Below are 24,051 nucleotides of genomic sequence, written 5' to 3' on the forward strand. Positions count from 1 at the left end.
CCCCCATGGATAAGATGCCCTCTATTTTGGGGGACTCAAACTTAAGAAAATGGAGGGAAATTGCCCAGAGCTGTTGAGCTTTTTCCCCGCTTACAGTCTCTGGGGAGCAGAAACAAACAAGCCCACATCACCAATATGCACTGACAATGTATAAGATCCCCCCCCCATTTTATTTTTCTGGCACAAAAACCTTGTCTAATACACAGAAAAGTATGGTAAATTTAACTTTGTCAAATCTTAATACTAACTGGATTTATTTTAATCAAATGAAGCTCTGAGACCCTTAACACAATTTGAAAAGTTCTAGAAGCACAATGAGTAGGGGAAGGGAGGAATAGTTTCTAAAACGGACTCTGTGTTGCTTAATGTAACTTACAGATCTATGGAACCTCTTAAAAACATGGTAACTGGATACTAGCACACAAATTCTTCCCAAGGATTGGAATAAAATTTGGTGATCGTGACCCTTAAAATCTCTTTTGAAACGGACTTCCAGAACGGATTCTGTTTGACTTCCAAGGTACGACTGTATAGTCCTCATGGGGAAACCGCATGTTAAACCTTCTGCAATATACCTTTCGCCATTTTTCATTTCTGTGTCAATTAAACCCTTTATACTTAACACTGTTGATCTCCATGACCCATCTGCCACTGAGGGGAGACAAGACCCACAGCAAATACTACAGTACTGTATAGTATGGGTATGTAATGGGAATTGGGGTTGCTCGTGCGTAAGTTGCCGCTACTCTTGGCAAAGTTGCCTGGTTAAACCTTTCCCTGGCTGCACAGCCTTACTCCGCAGCTGTGTCAGTCACTGGCAGAATCCGTCAGTGGGCGTTTCCTGAACTTCTTCCAGCATAAAAGCTCTTTGACACCAAGTCGCCGCCTAGCCTCCCTGCGCGGAAGTTTTCTGCGCAGAGTGGGTGTGGCCAGCGGAGGTCCTGGGCTCTCCCCACTGGTCTCTGTGGAAGAGTCTTGGAGCCATCTCTCCGAAGCCCTCCCCTGCTCCCCTTTCTTCCTGGTGTCACACTGATTTCCTTCCTCAGTAGATGAGTTCCCTCTCTCCCTGCTGGGCCCTTCTCCGGCATCGCTGGGGAGCCTTACCTCCACTCCTGGCTCCGATGGCAGTTCCCTGACAGGGTACTTAGGCAAAGTCTGCTTAGGGCAGGGTTCAGCAACGTTTTTCAGCCGTGGGCCAAGCCACCGTCCCTCAGACCTTGTGGTGGGCCGGACTATATTTTGGAAAAAAAAAATGAACAAATTCTTATGCCCCACAAATAACCCAGAGATCCATTTTAAATAAAAGCACACATTCTACTCATGCTGATTCCCAGACCGTCCGCAGGCCGGATTCAGAAGGCGACTGGGCTGGATCCGGCCCCCAGGCCTTAGTTTGCTTACCCCTGGCTTAGGGGAACTCTTTGCCACCTTACAAGCACATTATGTACAAAGGCCGAAATGGATGCCATTTACTCCAGGTTCATGCCTATCTCACCTCCCTCCCTCCGGTTACTAAATCTCTCTAATAGGTCTGGTATACCAGTTTAGGAAATCCTACCAAATTGGCTTTTGGGTCTGGCGCTAGACCAAATGCTTGGATTGTGATCCCTATCCCACTAAAAAGACAGCCATCCTTTGTTCCCTATAATGTCTCAGATTGCGCCTGCGTCTTTTAAACCCCCAAAATATTATACGTTTTTCACATGCTACGCACTGAGCAATCAAACCTTTATTACTCATTTAATTTGGAAGCAATTACTTGCTGCCTGGATTTATATCACACACTTTTCAAATCTCAAAGCTCTTTTAACAGTCGGTATTTAATGAGCATATGGTAAATGTCCTCGTGATTCCAAATGTAATACCTCCCTTTTAATGAAGGGGGGAATTAGAGCGATGTTTCACAATTCCCAGTTATTTGGGTTGTTAGACGCTCCAGAGGTATCAGCATTAAGGCCCTGAGACTTCATGAGGAGGCCGACGTGTTGACATGGAAGTGGGATGATGTAGACTGTAAATTGAACATGTAAAACAAAAGAGGCAGCCTATTTAATGAGAGGTGGGAAAAGCAGTCTCAAACAAATATAAAAGGCAGCACCATGAACAAATCAATTTAACAGGGTTAATGTTTCCCCTGTATATTTAAGGTTCCTTCACCTACCAACCAAGCCAGCTAGTAAGTAATCCTCTCAAGCCCTTATTCAATCTCCCACTTTGTATTTCTGCTGCTGCTGAACGTTACTGTAGTATTGAAGGGGAACAGTTAGGGTTACCCCCAAAAGCCCTAAAACTGTTTGTGAATCCCCCCCCCCAGCCAGGCCGCTTGAAGCATTTTTAAAACTGCATTTTCCTCTAAGACAAAAAGCATTAGCTAAGCATTCCGCTTGCTGTGACTAAAAAAGATTGCAACAAGGTAGAGAACAGTCCATTGTTTCTCAGGCCTTTCTCATGCCTTCTGGCCTTGCTAAAGAACCACATTGCAACTTGCTTTCTGTCTGGGAACCATGCCAAAGCACAAGAATGAAACAACTGGAACACACTGAAACCCTCTCACCCCCTTTCTGGGAAAAGTCCAAAAATGGTCCCAAGACAGGAGTTTTCTGTTCATGCTCAGGGGAACTCATGGGCAGGAGGAGGAGAAAAGGGGAGGGAACTGGAAGGGGATATAAACTATGTGCAATGGCTGTGAACTTCGTGCTTGTTTTGTGACTTATCACACTCCCTCCTCTGCCCACACGGGTTGACAGAATAAAAACTCTTTCTCTGGATTTTAACCCCTTGGTGTCGTTTGGCTCCTTTTCGTCCCTGCTCGGGTGCAACATTTTTCCTACCCATGGATTAAAAAGGCTACAGTATGAGGCTGATTATTTTAAGAATCGGTGGGATAAATGGAAATTCTTATGCTTTTGGAGACAGAAATCCAAGACTAGCCTGAAACTAATAAGGGGCATGTGCAGACCAGGTGCTTTTTTCCTCGTTTGGCAAAAAATTATTTCATTTACAAATCCATCTGACATAGGTTATCCATACTCATGGGTAGCTCTGTAGATACAAACTTCATAACAAATGCCTGTCAGTGATCACTTACTGTAGTTATTTTGGTGTCCTGTTAATTTCTGTTTCCTTTATATTGTCTCCAAGTGATATTTAAAACCTTTCTGCACCAACCCTCTAGGAATCTTTTGTAATATGAGAGGTCTCCCATGTGGCCAGTACTTGAAAAGTTCATTCTGTCCAAATCAAGGAACTAGTTCCAGATGAAGGTTGTACTTCTACAAAACAAGGTAGTTCAGTTCCAGTTCGTACAAATGAACTTTTCAGTTCATAAAAGGTTCATCCTTAGGTGGGTGAATTTCAATGTTCAGAATATTATAAACTGCTGTGCTGAAGCATAGGGTCCAAAAATAAATCAGGTGTCACACACAAGTAATCAGATGACAGATAGTCAACAGATGATGCTCTCCCACAAATTGCATTTCAGTGTTAGAAAACACCCTGCTTAATTTGTGCCAGCCACACAGCTGTCAAAGGCAAAAGGCATTATTTGCTTTGTTCCTGCATTTGTATTTGTCACTGTGAGCTGCTCCTGTTGGAAGGGGGGTGAAATATACTCGGAGTCGAGTGTGAATTTCATGCTCTTTATTCAGTTCATAGTAGCAATGAATAAAACTTTCCCCAAAACATCTAGCTATATATACATTATTTACACACAGGGCCCCGCGTGATTGGCTAATTCTGGGCTGCTTCTGTAGGCCAGTCAGGTTGTGGATTCACCTCCTCCAGGAGCCTGATTGGCTGCTCCTGCAGGCCAATCAAGTCGCTGATTCACTTCCACCTGGAGCTGGATTGGGTGGCTCCTGCAGACCAATCAGACTGCTGCATTTTGGATCCTATTCTTCTATGATTCAGTACATAACAGGGGAACACTTGGGAGAGGAAAACCTCTCCTTCCTTCACCAGGAGCGGGCAGTTCAATTCTGTAGGGTGCTCTTCACAAGTGGCTTCTCTGCAGGAAAGCCACTTTCAAAGCTGTGCCTGCATTCTGCTGGAGCAATGCCCTCCACTCTCTGATGCTGCAGGATGAGGGGTCAGGTGGAAGATGCAACTGCTGGTCTGGTAGGTCCTGGCTTCACACCTGACTCCTGCTTCCCCTTCCTGCTTGAGGCCTTGCCCCAACCACCACAGATTGCTTTGAGCCATCAAACCTGAACCGTAGTGATCCGTGGCTGTCTCACCTTGACCGATGCCCAATTTACTCCAAATAAGCCCAAGCTGGCCCAGGACTCGGATGAATCTGGTGCAAAGCCCTAGTAAGAGAACACCACTTGGCTCAGGAACTCTCCTGCAATATTCAGAGAAGTGCAAAAGATGGCTGCATTTCGGTTCTGCCAAATGAACTAGATTTGCCTATGAATGTCAACAGAATCAAATCTCTCCAGCATCCCTACCTGCCAGCAGCACCAAGTCTGCATGCAGATGTCACCTGGGCTTCGCAGCTCCAGAACAAAAGGACTGGACTGTGCCCAAAATAGTCACCATGGAAGCCCAGTTCTACACGCAGAATAAATCCTGTAAATATAAACTCCTACCTTGTTCTAGCTGCAACACAACATTGTTATGTTATGCCAGTTCTTTTATATATATATGTGCAAATATGTATGTCTCTCTCTCTCTCTCTCTCTCTCTCTCTGTGTGTGTGTATAGTGTATATTTATATACTATATATATATATATATATACATATACATATATACACACACACACACACACTACACACACACATATACACACACATACACTAAATGCTTCTTATCTCTGCCCCTTTTGATAACTCCCATGCTGATGAAATCACAGGAGTCTAGAAAAATAAATGATTTCCTTTTACGCCTTCTTAGGCTGAAATCCTTTGCATACATCCCTGGGAGGAAGCCCAGTCAGATACAATGGGACTTCCTTCTGAGTAAACATGCTTAGGATTGTGCTTCAAACATTCTCTGTACAGCTGGCAAATAATGAATGAAACAAACAAATTGCTTAATGGAAAAGGAGTGGTGCTTATCGCTCTGCAGAGGAAACATATCAGGATGCCAAAGGGATTGCTTTTTATCTTAAGGCATTAATGACTTAATGCAAAGGTTATGGAAAAGGGGCTTTCTTGGTAATTAAGAATTTAAACGCTGCCATTTTAAGAATCAAATCCTCCTTTTTTAAGCTCTCACTCCAAGCATTTGAAACACCTTGGTCCGCTGCGCTTGCCCCACCCACCAAACAAAGGCCATGATTGGCTGGTTCAGATAAGGATTTTTGACGGGTAATGCCACAAGGCTGCCTGAGGTAGATTCCAGTGGCCAGCTGCAAGAGAAAATTGTTTTCTCTGTGCCCCAGGGGAGCTGCATCTGGCCACAGCTGCTACCCATCCAGAATTCGGGTGAGGGCCCCTTAATTTCTGCCACATCATCAATAACACTATTCTTTTCAAATATTAGAAAGTGATGTTCTCTCCCCCTCTTTTGCAGAAATAATTCCCGCTGCCACCTTAAATAATCAATCACCCACCCAACCAAATAATTTCCACAAGCAAAGATGATGTCTGACATTTCCAAGCTCAGCTTTGAATTCTTAGTGGTGAATATAGTTTATCACATATGCTTTTCTTATACAAAAGGGGAATTTGTCTCTTCCGCAAGCCCTTCAACAAATTTGGGATAAGTAACATCTAACCAAGGGATGCGAGTGGCACTGTGGGTTAAACCACAGAGCCTAGGACTTGCCGATCAGAAGGTCGGTGGTTTGAATCCCTGTGACGGGGTGAGCTCCCGTTGCTTGGTCCCTGCTCCTGCCAACCTAGCAGTTCGAAAGCATGTCAAAGTGCAAGTAGATAAATAGGTGGAAAGGTAAACGGCGTTTCCGTGCGCTGCTCTAGTTTGCTAGAAGTGGCTTAGTCATGCTGGCCACATGACCCGGAAGCTGTATGCCGGCTCCCTCGGCCAATAAAGCGAGATGAGCGCCACAACCCCAGAGTCGGCCACGACTGGACCTTTACATTTTTTAACATCTAACCGGTTCAACATTTCACTTGATGTAAAATGAAGCCTTTCTGTTCTTGGTACTCTTTGTGCTTCTGATGGTTTCAGTCACAGGCTTATGTTTCTGTATACAGTGGTACCTCTGGTTACATACTTAATTTGTTCCGGAGGTCTGTTCTTAACCTGAAACTGTTCTTAACCTGAAGCACCACTTCAGCTATTGGGGCCTCCTGCTGCCGCTGCTCCGCCGGAGCACAATTTCTGTTCTCATCCTGAAGCAAAGTTCTTAACCCAAGGTACCATTTCTGGGTTAGTGGAGTCTGTAACCTGAAGCGTCTGTAACCTGAAGCATATGTAACCCGAGGTACCACTGTATCTTGCAAGCCATGGGCCTCTTCTTCTCTCATTCCTTATGATGGTACTTTCCACTTACCTGTCTGCATCTCATTATAAATATCCGTCTTTATTATTTTTTCTTCTGAATGTAACATCTCATGCCAGCCTTGGTTGGGTTTAGTTTTTATTTGTTTGTCTCATGAGGTTCTATTTTGTCCTTTGGGTTATATGGATAAAATTCAATAAAAATAGATTTTAAAACCCTTATCCACTTCTTACAGGACCTAAAATGCAAATGTTGCCGAACAGGAGGTTCATGTTGCAAATTCTCCAGAATATAATGAAAAATTGATTGCCAAAAGGACATAAAGAGCAGATGTTACCAAACTTAAAATATTATTAACGTTTGCCTCTACTATTTCAAATGGGTTTTTTTTTAAAAAAAAGAGAAACATATGCTGAAATTGCATCAACAAATTAAATTTGTATACCACCCTTCATCTCTGTAGATCTCAAGTACATAACATAAAAATACAAGATAAAAACACAAAATACATAATAAAAAACAAGAACCAAAAAGAAAACCACAAACTAATACCCCCCCTCCGAACCTCGTCCCGCTGGAATGTGTCTATAAAAGAAATAGCTGTCTGGCAGTAGCTTATTTTCCTCTCCACCCCAGTAACCTGTAAAGATATTTATCCTTTTTAATATGAAGTTTTTCAGTCACTTGAAAGACTTCCACATACTGCTACAGTGGCATTACACATTTTCATTTTTTGATTTTTTTGATTCATTCCTCATTCAGAGGTATGGCTCCCAAGCAAATTTTTGTATCACTGATTGGACAACTGCATTTTGTAGTAGAGTTCCACCCCTTAATCTCCAGTCAAACAGAACTGAACAAAATAATAATGATGATCCCAGTCTGTGTCATTAAGAAATGCAATCAGCTATTAACCTCAGAATTCTCCTCAATTTACATGAGGATTAAACTTGAGTCCTCCATTTGTAACCCAGACTTCCTAAGCGGGGGCAAAAATAATAATAAAAATCTGACACCAACATATATATTTTTTACTCTATATCCTGAGAAATCAGATGGCTGCTTTGCAAAACTATGCAAAAAAAGGTAATCTGTTTCTTGCCAGAAGGGATCCCTCCACTGCGTCTTTCCATAGCCTCATTAGGCAAAGCTCTATATTATAGGTTAATCTTGCACTCTAATGGAGCACTGTGTGAAATTATAAACATAAGCAGATAAGTATTTTGAGTATCCTCACTTTATTTTATGCAATGATAAGAACTAACCACTATTTACAGATACTTCATAGATAGTGGTTTCCTAGTCTGCTTTTCTATTTTATACCCTTGAAGGAAGCAGGAAGGCAAGCATGCAGTTCCGTGACATTGTGACCCCTTACTAGATTGCTTCACCTGGTCAGGAGAAGACACCAATATGAGAGATGGGAACAAGGCAACTGAGAAATTGGAGGCTTTGTTGTGTGACGAAACTGTGCTATGCCACTGAAATGGAAAAAGAACAAAATGTGAGTCTCCTCACCTTTTTAAAGTCTATCGTGTAGATGCGGAGAGAGCACATCCATCTGTTATCTGTTTTCACGTTCTTTTATTTATGAAACCAAATCAGCCAGTGAATTTATATTGAAATGGAGGAACCAAGTCAAAATGGAATCCCTAACCAACTCTTGTTCCCTGTCTGATGACTTTCCGACACTATGCAGAGATGACCCCCCCCCCATGTATATATAGGGACGCAGGGCAACCTAAAAATAGCTCACCAACTTTGCCCAAAAAAGCTCAACAACTATCTGGATTTTCACTGTTTGAAATATGGCAACCCTACTCTGATATGTGTTGTCTGTGTCCTCTTATCTACTTGCTTGTTTCCTATTTTGAATTTTTATTGTTTTATTCTTATTAGATTGTAAGCAGCTTTGAGTCTTAAAAAAAATATGAAAAAGCTGGCTAAAAAGACTTTAAATAAATAATAATTTGACGAGTTCATAAAAACCTGCAAAACATGGTGCTTAAATATCTTGTTTCCTTGTCTTATACCTTGGAGTTTACCCTTTGCCCAAATATGAATAGGTGGGTTTTGTTCCTTGATGGTCTATTTGTCATTAAGAAGGGTGGAACCTTCAACCAAGTGTTGTGCTGTCAGTGGCGTAGCGTGGGGGGGTGCAGGGGGGCCGGCCGCACCAGGCGCAACATCTGGGGGTTAGGGTTAGGGGGCGCAAATCCACGGGTTTGGGGGTGCAAATACATGGGTTTGGGGGCACAAATTACTTGCCTTGCCCCGGGTGCTGACAACCCACGCTACGCCACTGTGTGCTGTATAACCTTTATCCTAGTAGGAGGGCTCAGGGTTCCTGCCAGTAAGCAAGCAAAATAAAAAATATAAAAAAAAGTAGATCATGAGAAAGTGGTGGGACAGTTGCGGTTACAGTTTATTTTACAGTTGAAAGTAGCATTTAGACCAGCAAACACAGGTAAATAATATTGTAAGCATTTCAGTGATTTGGGTTTGCAGTGATTTGTATTTCTCTCTTTTTTATGTCAAATATATTTATTATCTTTCTTCCAAGAGCAGCACATGTTTCACACAGGATGAAAATCTGAGGCTTATGCAAATCCTTAGCCCTCAACACTGAAAAATATATATGCTTATATATGAAGAATACAAATGCGGTAATAAATTAAGCCTTGATGCAACAACATGAGTTGAAAAAAACTCTAAAAATCCTCAATAGTTGATCCTGAAACATTTGTTTTTTGTGCATCTGTATACACAAACAAAGTGATTTTCTTTGTAGTTTTCATTTTTAAATTACCTAACATAGCTAGTCAAACTAAAAAGGAGAAAGGCAGAAAAGAAAGTATAGAGCAAAAATCATATACACCAAACTGTATTGTAAACTTCTGGATCTATTCTGCCATATGTTTTATTATCTGTTAGCACGCACTACTGGAGTTCGTGAACAGAGGGACTGATGTTGATGTATCTCACCAAGGTGAAACATTCATTCATAGGGAAAGCTTCATGAAGCAGCTAAGAGATCACATGAAGGAGGACGCTCGGTTTTAGCACAAATTGAAACCTTCCATTTAAAGATGGAAAGCAAAACCTGCACCTGACAGCAAGACACCCACAGATTGTCATGTTGATAAAATACTTGCTTTCAGAATGTGCCAAGGCACTAAGTAATTAACGAAGAAAAAGACATAGTCGTTCAGGGCAAAGTACAAGGGAAAGCACATACAGTTGAGATGTATGACATTTGCTCTTGATAGTATTTTTCAACTAACCAGAATAAAACTTAGGGAGACAAATAATGCGGCCATCTCATACCCCTCAACTATCCCAGTAAAACCGGGACTTCTTGTTTTTTTCTCATGAGAGCATGGTGGTCCTCACCACCGTCATGATCTCACACAATCTTAAGCTTAAACCACCCTAATTGGCTATCTCTACACTATTGTTGTTGTTGTTGTTGTTGTTGTTGTTGTTGTTGTTGTTGTTAATATACTGCCTGGCGGTTCATATGAAAAGATAACAGTATATAAAACAAAAATAAAAGCAATAGCCCAATAATACACCCCCACAAAAGAGCCACATTTTAAAAGGGTATGGGATATTGATCAGGTCAACCAAAGGCCTGGTTAAAAAGGAATGTTTTTGCCTGGCACCTAAAGGTGTATAATGAAGGCGCCAGGCGAACATCCCTGGGGAGAGCATTCCACAGACGGGGAGCCACTGCAGAGAAGGCCCGTTCTCGTGTTGCCCCCCCCTCCAGACCTCTTGAGGGGGAGGCACACAAAGAAGGGCCTCAGAAGATGATCCCAGGGTCTGGGTAGGTTCATACAGAAAGAGGCGGTCCTTGAGGTATTGCAGTCCTGAGCCGGTTAAGGCTTTATAGGTCAAAACCAGCACTTTGAATTGGGCCCGGAATTGCTCCTGTGTACTGAACAAAGCCATAGCAACAGATATATGTAAGCAAAGTTATAAATTTGTCCCATAGAGAATGTTTCATTTCTCTGTCAGTGTTATATTGCTACATGAAGAATGTCTGAGTCCAATGAAATTATTGTTCTCCTGGCTTTAATGCCACCCTCCCAGTCTTCTACTGAAGGCCAGTGAGAGGCTCGTGATGGGTATTATGCTAGCAGAAAGACAGAAATGCATCTTCTATTCACTAATTGGGGATGCAGGAAGAATTAGCAAGCTGTCGGGGCTTCAGACTAGTTGACCTTGTTCTTTCAATGTCTTGCAATATTAGAGTCATTTTGCAAAGCAAGCAAGCTTCTTATATGAGGAAAGAAACATAGGGCTTATATTTTCAATAAAAAGCAAAAAGCATAAAGTAAGAAGCATGTAGAAACAGGGAGACATTGGGGTCACAAGTCCATTCATTGGCAAAGTACAATTACGTCATAACTTAAAGCAGAGTGGGGGGCAGAGTATAGCTGTGTTGGGTCTACTTTGTATTTTACTAGAACCCCAAGTTCTGGTCATCAGAGCCAGATCTAAAATACATGTCCTTTCAATTAAAGCATATGATGCCTCTGAGCACATTCTGAGCCTAGGAGTTTATTTTCAGTCGAATTAATGACTGACACAAAGGTCCACTCCTGGTGTTAGCTCTCCTTTCCTTAAAGGTAAAGGGTAAAGGGACCCTGACCATTAGGTCCAGTTGTGACCGACTCTGGGGTTGCGGCGCTCATCTTGCTTTATTGGCCAAGGGAGCCGGCGTACAGCTTCCGGGTCATGTGGCCAGCATGACTAAGCCACTCCTGGCGAACCAGAGCAGCGCACGGAAACGCCGTTTACCTTCCCGCTGGAGCAGTACCTATTTATCTACTTGCACTTTGACGTGCTTTCGAACTGCTAGGTTGGCCAGAGCCGGGACTGAGCAACGGGAGCTCACCCCGTTGTGGGGATTCGAACCACTGACCTTCTGATCAGCAAGTCCTAGGCTCTGTGGTTTAACTCACAGAGCCACCTGTGCCCCCTCCTTTCCTTACAGCTGTCTAATTTAGGTGGGGAAAGATGGTTTGCAGTTGCTGTGGTTAAACAACTAGGAATCAGAAATGCTTGCCGATCTACTGCTAATCACTCTGAGATCTACCTTCTTCCTAGCCATGGCTTAAATGTTCTTTTAGGGGAAAAATTGGGCCCTCCCAGGTAGCTTTCCTTCGACTTCAGAGTGCCTCTCTGTTTAGCTAGCTGTAGTACCGAGAGGAGTACCAACCAGAAAAGGTCCTTAGGGTTAGAGATGCTTCAGAAATGGTCAGTGTGTTCCAGACAGGGATTTTCTCCTGCCGAAACCTAGTTCCGGCACCTTTCAGGTGGCCACCATTGCCATAATAAGAGGACAAGGGTTTGTGGTGAGTTCCAGCACCTCTCTTTCTCTAAAAATAGTACTGGTTCCAGATGACCACAAACCTAGACCAGTGCCAGTGGCAAGTGGAAGAAGGGGAGAAGGAAGCAGAAGAGGGAAGACAAGACTGGTGCAGGTTTATTGGGGCCTGCAACTGAATAGCCAAAGCAAGGGTGTCAATAACTCCTCAAGGGACCCCTGACCATTAGGTCCAGTCGTGACCGACTCTGGGGTTGTGGCGCTCATCTCGTTTTATTGGCCGAGGGAGCCGGCGTACAGCTTCCGGGTCATGTGACCAGCATGACAAAACCGCTTCTGGCGAACCAGAGCAGCACACGGAAATGCTGTTTACCTTCCCGCTGGAGCGGTACCTATTTATCTACTTGCAATTTGATGTGCTTTCGAACTGCTAGATTGGCAGGAGCAGGGACCGAACAACGGGAGCTCACCCCGTCCAGGGATTCGAACCGCCGACCTTCTGATCAGCAAGCCCTAGGTTCTCTGGTTTAACCCACAGCGCCACCTGCGTCCCTTAATAACTCCCCTGGCAGACATTTATTTCTTTCTCCACACCCTTCTGACAAGCTTCCAGGTGTCAGAAGGACTTGTGCTTTAGTAGAGTGTCAGATATCATCTCTGGCCGGAGCAAATACCTTAAGGGCATCTCAAGAGCAACTTTACGAACACAGGGGCTGGTACAGTGCCAGTGATGATATATGAACAATTTATACAAATGGGAAAGTCCAAGGAGCTCATTAAGTGCAAGTGATCAGTCAGCTGGTCATTCAATGAATAGTGAGAGCCTGCTTCAGTTTGAGTTTTAAAAGGGCAAATTGAGCTCCCACCACCACCAAAAACAGCAACACAAAATACAAATTGCTTGGGTAGCAATATGTTGTTGTAGCTGACACTTTTGAAATAACAGTGGTACAAAGAAATAGCGGAAATTCTTAGTTAGAAAAGAACAGTTTAGCTTAGTTGCGTAGGAGGTATAACATCTGATGGGTTTTAAGATGCTGCATCTATTCTTATACTCTGACTTGTTACTCGGTTAGCAACAGGTGTGCTAATATTATGATACCAAAGAGTCCTGTGACAAACAGTGAATTGTGGCATAAGGATCCGCAGATTACAATCCCCTCCATTGGATTCATGAAGTATTATCCTGAGTTGAAAGTTACATATATATGCATGGTTTGTGGGCAGATATTATTATAATGAAGGAAGAGGGAAACTGAACGGGTTTTGCACCGAGGGAGGAAATATGGGGATATTAAACCCATCAAAGCTAGATGGGTGAATGGGCCCATTCCCAATACCATTTGCATCAGTGTTTCGTGCATCCATCACATTTGACTGTAATTATCTCCACATTTGGCTGCAATTATCCCTACAAATTACTAAATGGCAATGCAGATGTAATATGTCTAGGATGCCTCTGAAGCCTCCTGGAATTATGGCTAAGTGAATGAAAACACGGGGAAGACCAAAGGCGGGGTGGAAGAGAGACAAACAGATCTCTCAGAACGGAAAATGGAAAAAAGACACCGGCTATCTGAAAATGCTAAGATATACACTGATATAAGAAATGGAGAGTATATTGGAGAATGGAAACCCACTGTTACCGGAGATGCAATTGTTGCAGTGCCATCGATTTTAATTTTGAGTTCTTTTGTGGATAAGAACTGCCTCAACTATTGATTTATATGACACAGGTTTCATGAATAAGGCTGGTGCCAAAATAATGAGTACTTGGAGAAGCATCCTAGCAACAGAGCAATCATTCCGTTTGTTATTTCAGCAGACTTTGAATTCATTGTTGGAGCTTTGCTCATCTTTATTACCAGTTTGCTTGCTTTAGATGTTCTCAGCATATTTTTTCCTCACAGCGATGGAAGAGCAGCAGTGGAGCCGGATCTAAAATATAATTTGCTGATTTGATGACAATTCTGTGGGAATGTTCAGGGAGGCAGGAGAGGATATATTGTTTAATGATATCCTTCCTAACTTGCGCTAGCAAGTTCTATATCTTAGCAGAGTTTAAACATTCCCCTTTAAACCAGGGGTCAGTAAACTTTTTCAGCAGGGGGCCGGTCCACTGTCACTCAGACCTTGTGGGGGGCCAGACTGTATTTTTTGGGGGGGATGAACAAATTCCTATGACCCACAAATAACTCAGAGATGCATTTTAAATAAAAGCACACATTCTACTCATGTAAAAACACCAGGCAGGCCCCACAAATAACCCAGAGATGCATTTTAAATAAAAGGACACATTCTACTAATGTAAAAACATGCTGATTCCCGGACCGTCCATGGGCCGGATTTAGAAGGCGATTGGGCTGCATCCAGCCTTAGTTTGCCTACTCATGCTTTAAACACACAGCGGTTTGGTTGTTGAAAGTTCGTTTGAACCTCTCTATATAAGATTCCTAGTAAGTTCCCTTCTTGTTCCTCTTAAAAAGAATATAAACGACAATCTTATCAAAGTGAATATAAAAGGAGTTTACTCACAATCATTCAGTTCACAGCTGGGCCCCTGAAGGCAGACTTAGGTTACAAAACTGTATACACATGTGGAACTAAGGGAATAGTTCCTAAGTGACTGCGAACAGGCAATCACTTCTGCTCACACGTAGAACAGCAACATGGGGAAGAGACAAAGGAAGGAGCTGTGCTCCCTTGCCCAGGTTTGGCCTCACACACTCTAGTCACATGCAGAGGAAGTTTTGTCCCAGCTCAGGAGGAAACAGGATGTTTTCTCCTGGGTGATACAAAGCATTCCCTAGCACGTCCACTCTAGGAATGTTGTACTTGACTGCTATGTGTTTCACATCCCACAAATTCTCCTCTAATTCGCATTTTGGATATAGGAGATGATGATGATGATGATTTATACCCTGACCATCTGGCTGGGTGTCCCCAGCCACTCTGGGCAGCTTATAGCATGCTTCTCACATGTTGGGAACAGGGAGAGGAATCTTCCCTTCGACATCGTAAGAGATTGCCTCCTTCCATGAAAGCCTGCTCACACCCTTAGACTTGGCAGAGGGGCCCTTTTATGTCCTATCAATGATGATGGGGATTAATTAGACATTAGTATCTCAAAGAGACATTAACAATAATGATGGAGGCTCTGATGATGGAGACCAAAGAAAGACCACACCTAAATCATGGAAAGCCATCCCCTGGGACATTCACTTGGTTCCCTCTCTTATGGTATTTCAGAGTTTGGCAAAAAAGCTTCCTATTTAAGAAGGTGTTTGTTTAATTTGATAGGTTTTTCCCCATCTAGTGCTGCACTTGTCCCTGTTCTTATTATATTGTACAAGAACTTCCATTTTATTTTATGGTTGGTTATAATTATTGTTAGTCATCATGGATGGTGTTCAGGCACCAGAAATGCAGTTTTTATATATATAAATAAGATGCTATGTTTAGTTTATAAATTCTTGGAAGAAGAAAACCACAATTTCTGCTGAACTCTTGTTCAGGTTTAATGCCAATGTTTTTAGCAGCAGGAATCACATAAAGGTATCCCCTCAGTTTTCTTGCTGTACCATTGCACTACAAAATGTTGGCCATTTAGGGATTTAGCTGAGAAGATCTCAAAGGGTCTAGGTTTGTAGTCATGAAAAGTCACAGGCACACACACACACACCCCCCATTTTAAGTGTGATAAATTACAGCTTTCTGGACTTGAGTTATGCAAATAAAAAAGTGAAGAACCTTCAGTAATATGCCAATTTGTTTTCCTCAGATTTAACTTTTGGGGCAAAACTTAGAACATCTTTTAAAAACCTTTAAAACTTCCCCTGCATATCACAACATTAATCCATTTATTATTGATGGAAAGAGAATGGAGTTTTTCTCATGGATAAAAAGATGTGTACATTATCCTGGCATTGCGGGTGGCACTGTGGGTTAAACCACAGAGCCTAGGACTTGCCAATCAGAAGGTTGGCGGTTCGAATCCCCGCAACGGGGTGAGTTCCCATTGTTCGGTCCCTGCTCCTGCCAACCTCGCAGTTCGAAAGCACACAGTGCAAGTAGATAAATAGGTATCACTCTGGCGGGAAGGTAAGCGGCGTTTCCATGCGCTGCTCTGGTTCGCCAGAAGCAGCTTAGTCATGCTGGCCACATGACTTGGAAGCTGTATGCCAGCTCCCTCGGCCAATAAAGCGAGATGAGCGCCGCAACCCCAGAGTCGGTCACGACTGGACCTAATGGTCAGGGGTCCCTTTACTTTTATTAAACTGCATTAACTGAACGGCTTTGTCAGACAGGTAAGAAAACGTTTTCTCTATAGCGGCCACTCAAGGGCTAATGTTCATCAATTGTTCGGTTACAAACGAAATCCTGGTTCTTTGCATTTAAGATTTAAGAGTCCTTGTAAAACTGAAGATGTGAGGAAATGTTTCTTTCTGCTTTACAAGGTTGCGCAGTTTTGACGGTTCTGAGCTCTGCTTCTTTATCGCATGTTCAAGAAAGATGGAATTGCCATTTCGCTGTATTGAAGCTAAGAAAACGGGTCGTGCTGGTAATCCTTTCTCCTTCCCTTTTGAACTGCCTTTTAGAAAAAGAATGGAATTGGCTATTTGTGCCTGATTGATGTTTTGGTTGTGAGAAACGTGAAACTTTGGGAAATCATTGCAAGATCCATTTTCCATTTTCCTAGCACTTTTGATAGCCATTTGTTGATTTTATTTCAGACCAACTTAGAAACATGAGCGGATATATTTATACTGCAAAGCAGGCCCTATCTTCCTTGCAAGGATTGTCAACCTGGTGCCCGTGGGCACCAGCGCACCCACCAGTAACTCTTATGCTGCCCCTAGTGGTCCTTGAGTTTCATTTAGGTGGTCTGTGGCGTGTTTGTAAAAATACAATTAAAAATCATGCATACAGCACATTACAATTGCTACAACCGGCAGAAAAGAGATTTTAAGGGTCACAATCCCCAAACTTTATTCCAATCCTTTGGAAAAATTTGTGTGCTAGTATCTAGTTATCAGACACGACTAAACAACTAAAGAACAACAATCTAGTTATCATATTTTTAAGGGGTTCCATAGATCTGTAAATTACATTAAGCAACACGGAGTACAATTTAGGAACTATTCCTCCCTTCCCCTACTCATTGTGCTTATAGAACTTTTCAAATTGTGTTAAGGGTCTCAGAGCTTCATTTGATTAAAATTAATCCAGTTAGTATTAAGATCTGACAAAGTTAAATTTATATGGTTAATAAATACGGACTGATTGTTGATATAGAAATGTCGTAATGTGTATTAACCTTTGGATCCCCAGGGTTCAAATTGCTTATCTCTCCCTTGCTGGGGGAAAAAATTCCAGCAGATGTGATACTGGGATTAATGGAAAAATAATAGGTGCAATCTTAGGTTGCCAGGTTTTCCATAGCCAAATACAGTAATACAAGTCTATATTTCCAGTATTGATTGAACTGCTTCCTTATTGCTGATTATTTCCTTATTATCCTTCCTTATTGCTCCTTCAGAAGCAATTCTAAAGTGACGCACCTGTAATTCAATGAAACAGGTGGTTTCCAGGAAAGCACACCGATTGTGGACAAGTGACAATGAAAATGAAAGCATAGCCAATAACTGCAAATAGAAGGCCATAAAACACAGTTCCAGTGGAGATGGAAACAGCAGCTCCTGCGATTAAAAAGAGGGAAAGGGTTATTTTTAAATTTTGAAATGTGTCAAGCTTCTAGTATTTGGGAGGCATATGGGTGGATGATTACCTGTTTGTTTGTTTGTTTGTTTGTTTACGACTGATTAGCATAATGCCTGTCATGACAATGAGGAGAATGTATATGGAGGTACGTGTCTTAGACTGAGTCAGAACTATTGGTCCATGTGGCTCAGTAATGTCCACACCGATTGGCTGGGGCTCTCTGGGGCTTCTGACAGGGGTCAGAATGTACCTCCAAAAACATTCTCCTCATTGTCAGAATGTCCCCTGGAGCTTAACCTAGGACCTTTGACATAGTACTGAGTAAGGCCATTCCCTGTACGGTCTCCCTCAGTGAAAGGCAGTGTTGTCCCATTCACTAGCAAGGAGTTCACAAGTCCAGTGTGTTAGTTTCCCCCAAAACGTATGAATGGTAAAAGAAATTAAAATGGGAGAAAATAAAACAAAGTGGTACACTTAGGATTACCAATGAGGTGAAGGCTCAATCTGATCTCAGTCCCTGGTGACCCCAGTCGTTGGAATTCAAGCCAACTTTTATTTGTTGTGTGGCACTGCCCTGGGATAATGTGGTGCATTAATTTGACATTTTTAAAAAAGTAAGTGTATATTCCTGAACATATCTACTGAGAAGTTTCTATAAACACTAATCTCAGTATGATAGGAAAATGCAAAAGAAAATTATATATAAATATTTTATTGTTAATTATTCTTATTAATTATTCTTATTAATTACTTCTGGCATTTGCCAGAAGCTATATAATGATGGTGCCAGGCACACCTCTGTTACATTGCTTAGGGCTGCCACAGAAAATGTCGAATTTATATAAGGGGGAAATAGGTCCCTCCTCTTACGAAACACTTTACCATTGAGTGCGCACACATGTTTTGACGAATAATAATAGTCATTATTTGATGGCCTGAGGTCATCAAAGCAAAGTACAAGATTAAAATTTTAAAAAATACAAAAAAAGGAATTCTAAAAACGGTGAGACCATTCCTACACACTCAAAAGGCAATGAAACCATTCCTACCAAGGTACAAGTCATAAATGACTGGGTTGTGCCTTGGGGAAAGCCTTCTTAAACAAAACTGTCTCCAACATTCAGTAATGTTGAACAGAGTCCCATCTGTCTCAATACGTTTTGTCTTCCTGGTTTTGGTTCCCATCTGAGACCAAAAGTGACAGAAGCTCTGGCCAAACCCACAACCCATAGCTAGTGCGCTGCTTTTGACTTGATGGGTTACAGATTATTCACATCTGATTTACAACCCCCATTTTTCATGGATGTCAGTGGGGTTTCTGCAAGCATCTTAGTAGCAGTTTTCATAGAGGAATCCAAAGGGAGGGATTGTTTCAATATCTCTTTTGGTGGAAGCCATTTTTCATGGAATGCTTTTACAGTTCTTTCTTTCTTTCTTTCTTTCTTTCTTTCTTTCTTTCTTTCTTTCTTTCTTTCTTTCTTTCTTTCTCTGCTCTGCCATGAATCGAAAAAATCTAGTTACACTTCTAGAAGTGAAAAGAACCAGGAATGGCCTCTAAAATGTTGGGATATTGGGGAGTTGGGGTGGGGGCTCTAGGCTTCTTTGACATGTGGAAAACTATCCTGGCAGGGAAAACACGTTTCCTGCTGTTTTCCTACACTAAGGAAATGTTGGCAGGAGATGTTATATTGACGTCAACTGTTGCCCTGCTGAGAACATTATTTATTTATTTATTTATTTAGTATATAAAGTTAAAATGAAACTGAAAATGAACAAAGATATCTGAGGATTGAAAGGAGGTGAGAGCACAACATAATGGCTCAGGTAAGAACCCCTTTGAATAGGGGACATTTTCTATCAATCCCCACCCCGTCCAAAATACCTTCACTTTGATTGTTTTCCCTTTGACTGTTTTTTTCAAAGTAAGAATTGCCACTTGACTTGCTGTCTGCCATACACTGCTATCTCTGGCTGCAAGCCAACGTGCAGTTTAGGAGCAAAGTGTCATCGAACACAGTGAGACTTACTTCTGAGTAAGAATGCTTAGGATACTTTTGTCTCTAGCTCAGAACTTTCCAAAGTGTGTGTTGCGACACATTCGTGTGTCGGCTGCAGTGTGTAGGTGTTTTCACACGAATAGTCCCTGCGCTCCTCCCGGGCTGGAAAGGGGTTAGTTTAACCTTCGGTTTACTAGTGAAACTGAATTAATGTGAAACTGAATTACTGTGTCACATAATGCTGCGTGTATAAAAAGTGTGTCACTAGCGTGAATAGTTTGGAAAGCTCTGCTTTAGCCCCTTCCCCCTGCCTTGCAAGTCTGACTTACAAAAACTGTGATGAATAATCACAGGGTCCAAAGGTTGAAAAATTCATCTACTTGTGGGGTGGGGGAAGAGAGCGAGGCTCCTGCAAGCCATGGATACTAAGTTTTGATTTCTTGCAAAAAGAGAGCTTGGAATGAAATCCACGATAAGAGCAGCAACTCAGTAAAGCGTTGAGCTCTGTACTGTTTATAGACTTGTACCTCCCCAACTGAACAGTCGCGATCCAGCTGCTGTTCCCGTGCAAGCCGCAATGCTGCCTACCGGAGAAGCCCGATCCCACTCCTACTTGCCTGCAAGTGGGAGTAGGTGGGGCAGGGACATTCCTTGCCTGCTCGCTTGCCACTCAGGCCCAGCCTTCCCTCGCTCAGCGCCAGGGCTGCCACAGCTGGAGGAGGGGGTGGTTGCTGTTGTAGCGGCAGTGGCTGGAACCAGGTGCCTGCTCGCTTGTCACCCGCCCGCCTGCCCTCACTAGGAAAATGGAAGTGTGGCACTCAAAATGGAAGTTATACTCAGAACAGAGCACGTTCAGCTTCTGAAAAAGGTTCCAAAACCGGAACACTCATTTCCAGGTTTGAAGTATTCAGGTTCCAAGTAGTTCGAGAACTAAGCTGTTCAAAAACTGAGGTGCAACTGTATTTGTTTTCCCCAATTTGAACTGTATTTATTCCCCCCCCCCCCCGGTGGTGAATACACACACACATAAATGGCCAGAGTTTCCACTTTGGGGGGATTTTTTAAAGCTGGATTCAGCAAAAATCAGCCAGGATGTGTGGCAGCCCTAGAATAAGAAAGAACTTTTAAAGAAGGCTGGGAAAGATTTGTAGAATATTTGAAAAATCATTACAAACATATTAAAATGTTCACAGGATTTCAGCGGTATGAAGTATACTGGAACAAAAAGTGAAAAAGAGAGAAAATGGAAAATATAGAATATGCAGTGGTAAAGGTTTAATAAAATGAACCATGGACGGGGGAGAAGGGAAGTCAGTGGAAAACGTATGGTTTGTATTTTGGCTTAATATTATTGTGCAAATTTGTAAAATTGAAAATGATGGACACAATAAACAAGATAATGATGCCTCAGAGTGAGGTCTGGGAGAAATATTTGCCATAAGCTATACAGGCGTAAGAAATCTGTGGTCCTCCAGATGTGGCTGGATTTGAACTCCCATCAACCCTAGCAACTATGGCTAAGATGTCCTGAGGTTATGGGAGTTGTGGTGCAGCAACATCTGGAGGGCCACAAATTCTCCATCCCTGAGCTACAGTATAAAAGAAAAGGCTGCCTCTGTGGCTGTGATCCTATGTATTTGGGAGAGTGTTTCATTGAACCTAGTGGGACTTACTTCTGAATAAACTTGCACAGCTGTTTTACGATGGAATACATTGGCCCACTTACGTCTGGCAGAGACCAAAGCCAGGAGACCAGATTGAGATTTCTCGATTGGGTTACCAACACTGGGCTATCTACGTAGGCGATGGATATGTGGTCCACCTGACTGCTGCAGGTAAGAGCTTCTCATTATTTCCTAGAAAGGGTGGTTTTATGAGAGGGAAGAATAAGATAGAGAACATTGGCAGATTACCCCTGAAGAAACACAGCCCTTAAGGGGGGGGGGAGCTTCCCCACCACTGGCTTAGGGACTAATTGTTGCTGGAAGTTCTATGTCCTGATACTTGCAATTGTTGTAAGCCAGTTAGAGGACTGCTTTGTAGCCAAGAGATTGCATTTTGGTTGGTTGTAAGTTGTTTTGGGTTGCCTTGGGCAAGATAAGAGTGACTAACAATTTTTAAAAAAATAATAGTATTTGTCAAAACAACAACTGATGTCTTCTTGAAGACAATGTTGTAGATGAAATGCAGAGAATCCAGGCCTAATGGTCACTGTTTCTGAGTTTCTTTTCTCTCTCTGTTCTTGAGATGGGGGTATAGGAAATTTTTTCTCTGCTGACACAAAAAAGGCAATGGTGAAGAAAGAAAAGCTTTCAAATGTGGCGGGGCTAAGCAGCTGGAAGGTCAACAACGAGAAGGACAGAAAATATAAAGCCAGGCCTGTAAGCGAAATAATTAGCATTGCAAACCAATGTGTTGGGAAGAAGATAGACTACAATGTGGTCACGAATAACTGTGAACATTTTGCCGCCATACTACGATATGGCCAACCTGACAGTAGACAGGTGTGTAGAATTCATTCACGTTTTCATAGTGGCAATCTGTGCTGTGATATTGAAATTCTTTCTAAACTCTTGATCCTGGAAAATTAGGTGAGATTAAGAAGCAGTTAATTTACTTTATTTTTATGTGAATATAATAGTTGAGGGAAAGCTGCCAAATGAAAGATATAAAATACTAATAAAAGCCAATAAAAGACTGATAAAAATAATAAAAACCGCACGACTGATGCGGAGCTCATGCCGATGCTACCACTAACGACGCCATCTTTACTTGGAGTATATTGAAGGACTGCAAACGAGAACAGAAAAAATGGATATCATAACTTCTAAAAATAACTTGAGTTCACACATTCAAATTGTCTGAAGGAACAAATGAAAAGATTAAAAACTCAGAACTCAGGTATCCAAATTAATGACAGGCTTGTACCCTGATGAAAAACGTTGGGTCTGTATTCTTTTAATATTTTTCTAACTATAGCCACAGAACTCAGATTTTTGCACCAAAGCATGTTCTGTTACAAGGAATTAATTTTTAAAGCATATTTTAAACCCAGAGTTAATTGCCTTGGAATCTGAATTTCAAATCTGGCTATTTTCTGTCTCCAAAGAAACATTTAAAGCAAAGTTTCATATCAACTCAGTTGTGAGAAATGAAGGACCATCAGCCACTGTGAATAAAAATGCTTAAATCTCTTATTTTTTTGCAGGTGGAAGAACTTTCTTTTCTAAGCCGGATAGCAGACCTGTTTCGTGGGTAAACACCATTAGTTGGTGTTTAATATATGATGAGACGTGTGAACAATCTAAAAGACTGTTGGAGGACAATCCTAGGCTGGCTTCTAACAAGATCCCATTATAAAAGAACAACAGTTATTGAATAAAAACAAAAACATCAAATCAATCAAGAGTTTTCTGTCTTCTTCCATTGGTGTGAATTTTGGAGGATGGCTCTGTTTCAGTTTGTGCATTGTTTTGTAAAGTGCAGATTTGTTAAGAATTTGAATATTAATTGAATCAAATTTCTCCCTGCTGCCTCTAGATGTGGTAGAGGACACTGATCAACGTTGAAGTAAGGTTCAGTTGCCAGTCTGGTCAACTTCTGTACTTGGAATAGAGGATGCCAGCGTCTTTTTTCAGGCCACCCTTGACACATACAACATTTTGCTGCAGGCCTCCGTTGCTAAAAATCAATACATGTCTGTATAAAGAACCCCACAACAGTGTAGCTTGTGAAGTCATTGGCATTTGGGTTTTCATAACCCCCTTCAACGGAGGACGGGAAAGAGTCTTTTTTACTTGTGCGTTTAGCTGAAATCTCAGCCCTCAATCCTTCTTCCTTCACCCTAACTTCCCATTTTCTCAATATGTTTTTTCTTCCTGGTTTTGGTTCCCATCTCCCATCTGAGACCAAAAGTGACAGAAGCTCTGGCCAAACCCACAACCCATAGCTAGTGCACTGCTTTTGACTTGATGGGTTACAGATTATTCCACTCCATGGTGCCCCTAGTGGTCCTTGAGTTTCGTTTAGGTGGTCTGTGGCGTTTTTGTAAAAATACAATTAAAAATCATACAGCATTTAATACAGCACATTACAATTACTACAACCAGCAGAAAAGAGATTTGAAGGGTCACAATCCCCAAATTTTATTCCAATCCTTGGGAAGAATTTGTTTGCTAGTATCTAGTTACCATATTTTTTAGGGGTTCCATAGATCTGTAAGTTACATTAAGCAACACGGAGTACGATTTAGAAACTAATCCTCCCCTCCCCCACTCATTGTGCTTATAGAACTTTTCAAATTGTGTTAAGGGTCTCAGAGCTTCATTAGATTAAAATTAATCCAGTTAGTATTAAGATCTGACAAAGTTAAATTTATATGGTTAATAGATACGGGCTGATTGTTGATATAGAAATGTCGTAATGTGTATTAACCTTTGGATCCCCAGGGTTCAAATTGCTTATCTCTCCCTTGCTGGGGGAAAAAATTCCAGCAGATGTGATACTGGGATTAATGGAAAAATAATAGGTGCAATCTTAGGTTGCCAGGTTTTCCATAGCCAAATACAGTAATACAAGTCTATATTTCCA

General features: G+C 41.9%; 1 protein-coding gene and 1 long non-coding RNA gene across 3 annotated transcripts in view; both read left to right on the forward strand.

The window, feature by feature from the left end:
• LOC309353652 overlaps window positions 1-8,290 on the forward strand; it is a 38,722-nt gene extending 30,432 nt beyond the window's left edge. Inside the window, exons 4-6 of one of the 2 annotated variants that reach the window (XR_014161976.1) lie at window positions 379-520; window positions 3,176-3,284; window positions 7,790-8,290. This is a non-coding gene — a long non-coding RNA (uncharacterized lncRNA). The remainder of the gene's footprint in view (window positions 1-378; window positions 521-3,175; window positions 3,285-7,789) is intronic. The other variant, XR_014161977.1, reaches the window with a different exon arrangement.
• Window positions 8,291-19,206: 10,916 nt separating this feature from the next.
• On the forward strand, window positions 19,207-22,863 carry LOC309353626 (phospholipase A and acyltransferase 4-like). Its single transcript, XM_081883090.1, has 4 exons — window positions 19,207-19,288; window positions 21,155-21,296; window positions 21,709-21,965; window positions 22,670-22,863. Exons 1-4 carry the CDS (start codon window positions 19,280-19,282, stop codon window positions 22,718-22,720), a joined length of 459 nt encoding a protein of 152 aa, XP_081739216.1. The 5' UTR covers window positions 19,207-19,279; the 3' UTR covers window positions 22,721-22,863.
• Window positions 22,864-24,051: the final 1,188 nt, after the last annotated feature.

Source organism: Podarcis melisellensis (assembly GCF_964234715.1).
Source record: "Podarcis melisellensis genome assembly, chromosome: 12".
Lineage (NCBI taxonomy): Eukaryota > Metazoa > Chordata > Lepidosauria > Squamata > Lacertidae > Podarcis > Podarcis melisellensis.

Coding starts and splice junctions, on each gene's coding strand:
- LOC309353626 (XM_081883090.1), top strand. Junction 21,297..21,708: donor GGTCCACCTGACTGCTGCAG/GTAAGAGCTTCT, acceptor TCTGTTCTTGAG/ATGGGGGTATAGGAAATTTT. Junction 21,966..22,669: donor GCCAACCTGACAGTAGACAG/GTGTGTAGAATT, acceptor ATTTTTTTGCAG/GTGGAAGAACTTTCTTTTCT.